Below are 10859 nucleotides of genomic sequence, written 5' to 3' on the forward strand. Positions count from 1 at the left end.
ACTACTGGCGGATACGTACGTTGACAAACGGCACTTCTACATCTTCCCCGTTCAGATCGTCGGCCATGATCTCGATGAGGATGTTCTTTGCATAGGGCGGGATCGGCTGCTTGGACACGGTCTCGAGCAGCTGACTCATGCTCATTTGCAAGCGCTCTTCCTTCTTCTTTGGCGGCATAAAGTCGGAAAAAAGCATCGAGACACCGCCAGAGATCATTGTGACTTCCAAACCCTCTTTCTCCTTAAAGTAAGCGAGCAGCTCGGAGAGTTTCATGTCGTGATCAATGTCGAAGCGCGACCAGAGCGTCCACTCTGTATCGTTAAATTTGTGGCGCGGCGCGGCGATGGGGTTGCTAAAGGCAATGAATGGCAGCGCGAGGTTGACAAATGCATTGTAGTACTTTTCCAAGTCCGTCTTCTGGTCCAAGAGCTTGTACATCTCCAGATTCACCAGGCCCGTCGCAAGCGCAGTGGTGGTTGCAATCGCAGGGATGATCTTGCCGGCAATGCCTTTGGTCGTGTGCCTGTCCACAGGGCTGATGGCATAGTTGGCAGCGCGCAGATTCGACGCGGCAGTAATAAAGTCAATGTGGTAATTTCCATCGTCGTCCTTCTCGAGCTCGATGGGGACCATGCGGTAGCCAGGCAAGCTCGAAGGCGCCGGAAGGCTCGCGGCGAGCTCTTCGATGTTCGCACCTTCTTCCGCGTCGTTGGTTGCGCCCGGCGCGGGGTCGCTGTCATTCACCTGGATCTTGGCGGAGCGCGGCGCAAAGGGCGGGACTTGAATTTGGTCGAGCGCATTGGCGAACACGGCCGGATCGCTGGTGCCTTTAAGGCCGTAGTTGGCGGCGTGCAAGTTGGATGCAGCAATGATGTACTCCATGTGCACACGGTCCTTCGGATCAAACACCAGCGGCGTCGGCGCACGCTTCGGGCCCGACCAGAACGGCTGCCCAGTTGAGGTCACTGCATCCGCCGGGAGGTTGAAGAGAAGCTGCTTGATCATGTTGGCATAGTTCTCTTCAAACTTGAGACGCGCCCAGAGAATACAAGCGTTAAACGTTTGCGGCCGGGCGTCGACCAAATACTCCTTGATTTGCTCGAGCTGCTGCTTGGCCGAAGCGTCGCTGCCAGAAGCACCAAGCGACGCGATATAGTCAGGCTGCGCTAGGTACTGGTTCACATTCTCCGCAGGCTTCTCGAACAGCTCGTCAAACTGCTCGCGAGCCCATTGGATCGTGTGCTCGATTTGGTTGGGGAAGTTTTTCAAGGTGCACACAGGGATGCTCTTCTCCGGGGGGTCCTGCGAGGAGGAGTAGGACTCTGTGAGGTTCGGCACCACCACCTGTGTGTTCGCCTTGGTGCCGAGCGTGCCGGATTCAAGAAGCGGCTTCTGGTAGTATACACAGCGACGGTCCATATACTGACGCGCTACGACATTGTCGAGCGCGTTGGTTACCCCGTCGATCGATTCGAAAAATCCATCGCCGTACACATCTTCCGTTTCAGCGCCCACGCGGTTCTGGAAGCTAGCAATCTTGCCCGTGAGATCGGGGTTCATTTCCACGACTGCAGCCGCCGCCGTGTCCGACTTGAAGTGGCCCACGTCTTTCTGGCGGAAAAGGAACTGGCGGTTCAGGTTGCTCTTTTCGATCGTGTCCATGTCGGTGACATAGATCTGCCCTTGAGGACCGCTGCCAAGACCCATCATGCTCCAATTCTTGAGCATCTCACAGCCGATCGCGCCAGCACCGACGAGGAACTGACGCGCGTTTGTGACACGCTCATGGAACGCACGCCCAAACACGGCAATCTGGCCATCGTAACGCGAGCCAAGCAGGGAAAATTCGCTCTCCGGAAGCTCGTCGATGTTATCGGGGAGCGCCTCGAGCGCGTCGACAAACATGGACTGCACGAGCGGATGAAACTTGCCCGTAATCGATTTAAGCACTTCCTGGGCGACAAAGCCACCGATAAAGGCCACCATGGGCGAAATATTGCCCTGAGCCTGGAACGAAAGTTGGCGCACAAGGTTACTCATCAGTTTCTTGCCTTCTTCGTCGGTCGGCGCAGCATTGCGCTGCTCCAAGAGCTGCTGCGCAAGTTGGACGACGAGATCGGCATCCTGCACATTGCGCGGCATGGGCAAACGTCCTTGCTGCTCGATAAAGTGCGAAAGCGCATCAAAGCCAGCGTGGAGCAACGGTGGACGGTCCATCTTGGCAAAGTCGGAAATCGTGTATGCTGGGTGCGTCGCAGCGTCGCGCAACGAGGAAAAGTGAAGCACACTTGGCTGCTTGACCTGCTTAAAGATGCCGCCCGTCTTGTACTCGCTAAAGGAGGAGGTGTCGCCAATCGTAAAGGTGTACGGGCCTTTGACCGTGACTCGGCGGGGCTCCATGTTGTTTAGCTCCGACATGCCTTGCACTTCTGCAAACGTGACATAGTCGCCGTCAGAGAGTCCATGGCGCGTCTCGTCCAAAGTAGTTACAAGCCCTTCTTGGTCCTTGCTCACTTGCACGGCCATGCCAGACAGAGGCTGTTCGCCACTCGTATCCTTGCACACAAAGTCATTGCCAAAGTCGTTAAAGACGCTGCCAAAGAGGCCGTGGACAGATGCGGCGACGAAATGTGTGCCAGACTCGCGCGCCCACGCGTCGACTTGGAGCTGCTCGCTAAGCAGCGCATTGTTGAGCACAACGACCTTAAATTGCGCGACAAGGTCGGCGGTGATCTGTGGCGTGTCCAACACGTGGATCGGCACGTACGTGTTGATCTCCGCCAGCCGCGGCGCAGACGCCGAAGCGCGCGTGACGCCCGGCTTACCAACATCCGAAGCACGCAGAAAGAACTGCGTGCCCAGATCCTCGATGTGCACCGGCGACGGATCGTACAGCGTCACGCTTTTCACGCCGGCCAGCGCTATATTCTTTGCGATTTCCGCGCCAAGACCGTTCAGTCCAACGACAAGCACGCTACTAGATGACATTTGTTTCATCGCATCGTGGCCCAGCACGTACAGCTGGCGACTGTAGAGCGACTCATCAATCTGCTCCACTGGCATAGTGACGTTGCGAACCAAGCGTCGCCGCTGCCAACGTGGCCCGAACCTCATTACATAAGCATTGGCGCCCCGGCGCCCCATCTTCCTTTTTCCCATCGATGCACTCCGACACGTACGTTGGGCCGCTCAAGCGGCGGAACAGTGCTGCGCCATTGTCCAATGATGACAGTTATTCGGCACCGCAGCCCATGCACTTGTCTTTGCGCGACATTGAGCCTATCTCTGTGGACGATTTGGATGACTTGGGCACGGATGCGCTGCCGAGCCCTAGCACGCTCACCGACATTATCTTGAACCTGCACGCATCTCTGTATGGAGCCAAGCGCAGTGTAGAAGAAATCAGGGAAATGGTGCGCCGGTACTACGATGGTGATGCTGTCTTTGATAGTCCGCTCGTCTCTGTGCACGGGCGGAATAGGATTTTGGACCAGTTTATTTTAACGTTTGCATTTCCAGGCTTGGACGTGCGCTCAGAGCTCCGCGATGTGATTTGCAGCGACTTTGAATTCGATGGGACACGGGCAGGGATCATTGACCACACCGTCACCGTCAGTCTTTTCCCATTCTTTTTCGGGCGCCGCACCGACGCGGAGAAGCGGTATAGGCACGGACCACACATGGCGACAGGCAGCGTCACTCCACATCCATTTGCGAATTACGCAACACCATCGACGGCAGAAGGCACCTTTTCCCGCTCCCGGAGCTTCCTCAGCTCGCCTAGCGGCTCCGCAACGCCGTTCAGCGGGGGACGCAAAAACTCGTTCAGCGCGGGGGGATGGAGCTCAAGAACCAGGACGCCTGTCGTGCCGGAGAGTTTTACGCCGCGGCAAGGATCCGATTCGGGCTACGAACTCACACCTGTCGCAAGTGCCGGCGACTTTAGCGGGCGCTTTGCACCACTCGGTGCTGGCCTGCCCCACTATGCGTCGCACGGGCTTGGCCGCCGCACGATCTGGGCGCTGCTGTTGCACAAACTGGACCCTTTGCAAGCACTTCGCTCCTTTTTTTCTTTTGAGCTGCGTATTTTTGTATGTTTGACGACGCGACTGACCCCCAGAGTCGTCTAGAATTCAACGAGGCTGGCCGTATCGTGCGTCACGAAGATACGTGGAGTCTTCGCGAATTAATCGATGACATCCTTCCCTGTTTTTCCCTATGTACGTATGCACCTTGCTCACATACCAGTCTACAACATTGAGCGCTTTTTTGTTGGTCTGCTCGCCTCTTGGTTCATCCGCTGCTTGTATTCCTAGGTGCATAGATACCCAACCGCTGCCACGCGGCCCAGCCCGACGCCTGTCGATCCAATATCACGTGCCAAGGGCCGTGCGCGCTGCCGACAGGTTCGTGGAGAATCTAGGTCGACGGCTAAAGTTGAAATTAGAATGTGCAAAAGCGCATAAAAGGGCGTCTGGAGCGCCTCACCTCACCACACACCCACTTCTTCTGCTTGCCGACTGGTTTGGCTCGCATCCCTTCTCTTCCACTCGTCGTCTTTACAGTACTGGTTACTTTCCCTCTACACCCTCCCTCTTTGCAATGAAGTTCTCTACCGCCATTGTTTGTGCAGTTGCACTCGCTGCCATGTCTGCCAACGCCGCACCTATCCAAAGTGTCGCGGGAGGTTTGAGCTCGAATGTGCCGGTCACTTCGAGCTCGGGCTCGCACCACCACAGGCACTCTACCGAGGGCTCGAGCCTGTCTGGCCAGACGAACGGAGTTTCCAGCAACGGAGTTTCCAGCAACGGAGCTTCCGGCAACGGAGCTTCCGGCAGCCGTATTCACTACGGCAGCGTCGACAACCGCCAGCAGTCACAGACCAGCCTCAACAATGCCAACCTGGACATGGGCGGCCTCAATGCCTTGCTCAGCTCGCAAGGAACGGACAACACTATGCAGTATCCCAACGCGGATTTGCAGGGTGTGGTTCCCCAGCCTGAGCAGCTCAGGCAAAACAACAACCAGCAGTATGCGTCTGCAATCAAGGCGCAGACGAGGTCGTTGAACCTGAACGCGGCACAGGCTTCCACCGTGTCCCAGGTTTTGCAGCGCCTCACGGGTTCTGGCAGCCAGGCAGTGGAGACGGGCGCCGCGCGCAGCCGCCACCAGAGCAGTGCTACGTCGAGCTCCAAGAAGCACCACAAGCACAGCGCATCGAGCTCCTCAAGCAAGCACCGCAAGAGCAAGCACCACAAGAGCAAGCACCACAAGAGCAAGCAAAGCAAGTCGAGCTCGAGCACATCCAGTGCTACCGACTCTTCTTCTTCCAGCACTGACGCAAGTGCTACGCCCACCGACACGTCTACGGCCGCGCCGGATGCCACGCCCACCGACGCCGCTTCGGATGCTCCGGATGCTCCGGATGCTCCGGACGATGCGGCTGCGACGCCCATGGCTGCAGACCCTGCGGCTGCGGCGGACCCCCCGCCTCCCAGCGACTCTGGTGCACCCCCGCCGCAGAAGCGTTCGGTTGGCGGCGAGAATGTTTCGGCTGTCACCGAGTCGTTGCGCCGCTGCCGCCGCCCTTCGTCCTTGTCGGGCTCTCGCAGTGCGTCGCACTCTGCCCGGCCGACCAACAGCCACTCCCTGAAGCACGGTCACCTTAATGGCCAGTCCAGCACTGGTGACGTGGAGATTAGGCAGGCGTTTGGGTTCGACGGTACGCACAGTATGTCGACCGACGTGAACGTGGGTGGCAGCGGCGCTTCTAGTGTCGGCAGCGCATCCCGCTCGCGTCCTCAAGGCACACACACGCGCTTGCATGCTGCTGCGCAGTCGAGTAGCGCTGCGCCTTCCGCCGACGTGGGCGCCGGTCTTTGGGGCCTCATCTTTGGCAACTGATTTTCTAGATTCAATATTCCCTCCATTTTTTCGAGTTTGTACAGATACTGCCTTTTTAACAAAACAACCATTATTATTTATTCCTTGCATCGGGTGTCATGTGGCTGCGCTGCGCTGTATTCCCTTTATTGTACACACGCCCTCCAACATTTCCCTTCCTACAAAAGATCGAGCTTGTGCATCACCATCCATAGACGCGCCCATTTACAATCAAACACGCCCTCTTGCCATCCTACGCTGCGGCAAGCACAGCAACATGCCACGGCAGCAGCGGCGCCTCAAGCGGCCAGCGTGCCGTGGCCAAATATTGCAGTGCGCCGAGGTGGAGCACCAAATCGTGCATGTACCCATCCAATGCGCGCTCCTGCGCGGTGAAAAAGGCATGCAAGAGATGCACGGTCCATGCACCTGTACTTTCCTGCGCGACGTACGCCGTTTGCAGCGCCAGCAGCTGCTCACCTTTCGCGCCAAGCACCATACGCTCCGTCGGAAAGACGGCGTGCAAAGGCGCCGCCAACGTGTTCTTTTCTTGTGCGGGCATGTGCAGCGGGGCGCCGCGCTCCACGCAGGCGATCAGCGTATCGAGCAGTGCCGCGTCACGCTTTCGCTCAGTGCCCAGCACGGCCCACGCCTCCGACTCGGCCATCGGCATCGCGCCAAACCTACACACGACACTATTCCACGCGACTTGCGGCGCGGTGCGCATCTGCGCACGGACCATTTCCCAGATGCGCCGCACATCGGCGCGCGTCCCCTGCGACGCCCACGTCTGCACAAATGTGCATTGCGCACGGTCGTCGATTCCCACAACACGCACCATGGAGCACGCATCTTGTGGCACCACATCGTACGCGACATGCAGTACAGCCCCATGCTGCAGCACATTCTGCAGCGGCGGCGGCCAAGCAAGTTGCATCGCACACTCGGCACGCAGGTACTTGCACGCCGCATAGTACCCCGGCGCAAGCGCGAGTGTATGTGCAATGGCACGGCCCGCACGCGGCACGGCATCGTAGATGACTCGCGCAATGCGCGCCTGCGCTCTGAAATCCTGTCGCCACGCGGGCTGGACAAAGTCGCGCGGGAGTGCCAGCACAGCATGCGCGGCGTGCACTGACGGCGCGGCGCGGTACTGCTTGTACAGATGCTCGGCAGCGTCCAGCGATGCCGTATCCGGCGCGTGGAGCAGGCAAATGGCGCGTGTATCCGCGGCATGCTTCGCGCCCCATGCATTGGCCAGCACCGTCGGCGTGCCGTTGGCGGTATTTACAAGCTGGCCGTCTTGCCATGCAAGCACGGCACTGCTCGCGCACAGTGTGCCCATGCGCAGACGCACATAAGCGTGCTCTAGCCCAGTGAGCCACTGGCGCACCGCGAGCGGATCCATGTCCCCAAGAAGCACGGCACATACGCAAATGCGTTTCGGCCCACCCACCGGCTCGAGGCCAAGCGTGGCCCATGCGTCCAGCGCGGTAGGGCACACTTGCACCACGGCGCGCTGGCATCCAAGCAAAAAGCGCGGCACGGGATTCGCCACGGCAACACAGACACTCTCCAACGGCCCCCACGCCGCCGGGGCGCACTGATCGCGCTCGATCGGACGCGGCGCGCCGTGTGCGGCCCATTCGAGCCGTGTGCCCGAGCATGGCCGTGCTTGCAGTGCACCCTGGTGCGCGACCCATGTACTGCATTGCAGGCGCACGAGCGCGACGGCGCGGGACACAAACGGCAGCGCGGGCGCGTCGCTCTTTTCGCTCTTTTCGCTCCCGCTCCCGCTTTCGCTCGCGTCGAGCAAGGGGCTGTGCACTGGCACCTGCGGCGTATCAGCTGGCATGTACGGTGATATGCGGGGCACTACGCGGCGCTCTAACGCTAACTCGCCCGATGCGCGCCGTTTCCTGCTTAAGAGCGGCGTGTAAAGCTTTCCGTGTACGTCGTATTTGGACGCGCGCGGCGTCGGTGCGGCGAAAATGGGCGTTTCGTGTGGCGAGCCAAGCGGCGACGCGTGCGATGCGGCCGGAGCATGCGCCTGCACTGGCGGCGGCGCGGCGGCCGCATCGACCGGCTCGCCAAAGAAGCGAAAATCGTCCTCCGTCAGCTGCCCAATGCCTTGGAACACATCTTCCTCTTCATCGCGGGGCGAGTGCGACCGTACGACGCTCTCTGCTGCCTCTAGTGGTGCTGAAGGCGCGCGGTGCATGGCACGCAGGAGCGCAGCGACGCTCAGCGTGCACAGCGCGCCGAGCGGCTCGCGTTCCTTGGGCGCAGGCGGCGCAGGCAGGCACAGGCACAGCGCTGCAGGCCACAGCAGCGTCACGGCAAGCGTGCCTGTGGCTGTATCGAGGCCCATATCCATCGTATCCATCGGCATCGCCGGCGGATGCTGCACAGGGATCCTGACCATGACGCGCATCGTGTCGTGCGCGGCGCGCTGTGCAAACACGGGCGCAAGCGCGTCGGCAAGGCGCGTGTTCTGCGATATAGCACCAGGAAACACGTCCAGATACGTAGCGTGCACAAGCGTAGGCAATAGCACGAGCTGCGACTCGCCGGGGCGCACTGGCGGTGCGCTACACGGCCTGTCGGGGTCGTACTGCATCGCAAGAGGCATCCATGGGACGCTGTGCGCATCCATGCGCACAACCAATGTATCCAGTGTCGTGTGTGCATGAAATTCGAGTAGACGCAGAGGCGTCGATTCGACGAGGAGCACGCCTGCGCCGCACCGCACGCCGCGCTCAGCGTGTGGATCGGCAGTGCGCATATCGGCGATGGCGTTCTCGATCGCGCGGAGAAAGTAAGCGTGCTGCGCCGTGCTGTGCTCAAGGCCGTCTTGCGGCGCCGTCAATGTGCCACGCTCCGTCTCGCGCAAGCCCGCATGGTCCAGCGGATCGTGTGCGCCAAACACCCACAGCGACGCTGGCGCGGAAGGGAACGTCGGCGTGCTTTCGATTGCGTACAGCCACGTCTGCTCCAAGAGTTTCAGCGCGTTGCACGGCGCATTCTCTCCTTCCAGGCCAGCGTGCAGCTGCATTTGGGCCGCTTGCAGAGCACGCGCAGCGCCCGCGAGCAAATCTGGCCCGCCGGGTTTTTCGGCAGGGCGCAGGACGCAGTATTCCACCTGCCGCACACGCGACGAAATGTGCGCACTTGCAAACGCGCAGCGTACATGCATCTCGCCGCCCCCAAGCTCGCTCTTCCCTGCGTGCGATCCCATCAATGCATGGCGCAAGAGCGCGCGTGCGGGGTACCTACTTCGGCCGAGCAAGCGTCGCGCGCGGCTTCACGGCCACGGCGATGGGGTGGTGTGCATTTGCGCGCTGCGAGGACACCGCGCAGGACGCGACCGTTGTCGCACTGCGCGACTATATCGAGAGTGATGGCGCAGGTGGAGAAATACAGGAACAGGTTGCGTTTGCCGAGAAAATGGTGCGCGTTTTGCGCAAAGCACTGCCGTTGCACGGCTCTGCGTACGAAAGTGTGCTGGGCGACGCACTGCGACTCATGAGCCGCGAGTTGGCGACGAGCGCGGTATGGGCGCAATCGGATGTGTTTGTGGCGCTGAGTGCGTTTGCATTTGAGCAGCGTATCGAGAATGCGGCGCGCGATTCCTACTTCCGCGCGATCCACAATACGCTCTTTTACTGTACAGACGTTCGCGATGCATGGTTTGCGCAGTTCCGTTCATCGCTGCTGGATGCGCTGGAAGACGAGGCGGTGGTGGCGACTCTTTGCGTCGATTCAGCGCTTGAGGCTCAGTTCCGTGTGCTTGTAAGGATCATGTTGATCGGCGTACAGTGCACAAATTTCCACACGCTCAAGAAGGAGGTGCACGAGCGCCTCGTTACTGCGTCGTTTGCTATTATAGAGCGGCTCAAGATGCCAGACGAGACACCACCGGGGTCATGGATCCCGTCAGATACCTTCTCCACTGCAATGGCGCTGGTGCTGCACTCGATGGACGAGCAGCATCCAGATAACCGGGCCATGCTCCCCCTGCTATATGACGTGCTTGTTGCATTGAAGGAAGAGGAATGCGAGCTGTCCATGACCATGCAGCACGCACTGGGCTTGATTGTTTTCATTGGGACCCAGTGGCCAAGAGGAAAAGCGCGCTTGCCGGCCGTCGAGCGCATCGCAGAGATGCTTGTGCGTTTGCTAGACAGATGCATCGATGTCACCACCGGCGACTTGAATGCATGCACAAAGCAGACGAGCAGTGACTTTGTCGCGATGCAAACATCCGCGTGGCTGTTCCTTGCGGGTGTATGTTCATCGTCGCTCGACCTGTGCTGCGCGGTGGAGCGGCATTTTTACGTGCACAAGGACGTCCAGGCCACACGAGATCCCCCGCTCCAGCCGCGGGTCCGGGCACTGGAGATATGCATGAGCAGCGAAACGCTGATCACGCTCGAGGCCTATATAGGCTACGTCTTGTTCCTCACAAGCAAAAAAAACCCCTCGCTATTTCTCCAGCGCTTTTCTTGGGAGCGGTGCATGGGCGTGCTGTACATGGAAAATATAGAGCACACGGTGGGTGCCACCGATGCTGAGCTGTCTAGGAAGCATGTGCACCCATACAATAAGCACGCCCCGACCGATCTCGCGTCCGCACAGCTGCTCGAGGCACTCTTGACCGTGAAAAAGTGCGGCACGATCGTGATGGAGAACCCTGTAGAAGCTGCACACAGGCAAGGCGTGCTTGCCGACGTGGAAGCACAGATGGAAGCAGCTGAGCGAAAAGAGGCTAGAGACGAAGAGGTTGCTGTGCAAGCTGCTTTGGATACATTTGCGCGGCAAAAAAGCAGGCATCTTGGACAAGGTGCGCCCACACGCCCCGAAGCGCTCGTTAAAGTAGCACCGCCGCCCAATGCGACCTAATGGCAACGAAAAAAAAAAGAGCGGCAATTTTGGCGCGCAATGACACGTCAGGACGAGGCGCACTACAAGGCCC

The 10859-nt window shown here is 59.5% G+C and overlaps 5 protein-coding genes across 5 annotated transcripts; 3 read left to right on the forward strand and 2 right to left on the reverse strand.

Annotated features, from left to right (window-relative positions):
- Position 1: 1 nt before the first annotated feature.
- UBA1 (E1 ubiquitin-activating enzyme) lies at positions 2-3064 on the reverse strand (the record flags this gene model as incomplete). The annotated part of the gene is made up of 1 exon (XM_056207564.1): positions 2-3064. The coding sequence occupies one exon, from the start codon at positions 3062-3064 to the stop codon at positions 2-4; it is 3063 nt and encodes a 1020-aa protein (XP_056063539.1).
- A 98-nt stretch (positions 3065-3162) lies between these two features.
- On the forward strand, positions 3163-4317 carry MVES1_002743 (uncharacterized protein; the record flags this gene model as incomplete). The annotated part of the gene is made up of 3 exons (XM_056207565.1): positions 3163-4092; positions 4122-4221; positions 4250-4317. The coding sequence occupies 3 exons, from the start codon at positions 3163-3165 to the stop codon at positions 4315-4317; spliced, it is 1098 nt and encodes a 365-aa protein (XP_056063540.1).
- Positions 4318-4648: 331 nt separating this feature from the next.
- Positions 4649-5905, forward strand: MVES1_002744 (uncharacterized protein; the record flags this gene model as incomplete). The annotated part of the gene is made up of 1 exon (XM_056207566.1): positions 4649-5905. One exon carries the CDS (start codon positions 4649-4651, stop codon positions 5903-5905), a length of 1257 nt encoding a protein of 418 aa, XP_056063541.1.
- Positions 5906-6137: 232 nt separating this feature from the next.
- Positions 6138-9122, reverse strand: MVES1_002745 (uncharacterized protein; the record flags this gene model as incomplete). The annotated part of the gene is made up of 1 exon (XM_056207567.1): positions 6138-9122. The coding sequence occupies one exon, from the start codon at positions 9120-9122 to the stop codon at positions 6138-6140; it is 2985 nt and encodes a 994-aa protein (XP_056063542.1).
- An 80-nt stretch (positions 9123-9202) lies between these two features.
- On the forward strand, positions 9203-10786 carry MVES1_002746 (uncharacterized protein; the record flags this gene model as incomplete). The annotated part of the gene is made up of 1 exon (XM_056207568.1): positions 9203-10786. One exon carries the CDS (start codon positions 9203-9205, stop codon positions 10784-10786), a length of 1584 nt encoding a protein of 527 aa, XP_056063543.1.
- Positions 10787-10859: the final 73 nt, after the last annotated feature.

This window comes from Malassezia vespertilionis, chromosome 5 (assembly GCF_029542925.1).
Source record: "Malassezia vespertilionis chromosome 5, complete sequence".
Lineage (NCBI taxonomy): Eukaryota > Fungi > Basidiomycota > Malasseziomycetes > Malasseziales > Malasseziaceae > Malassezia > Malassezia vespertilionis.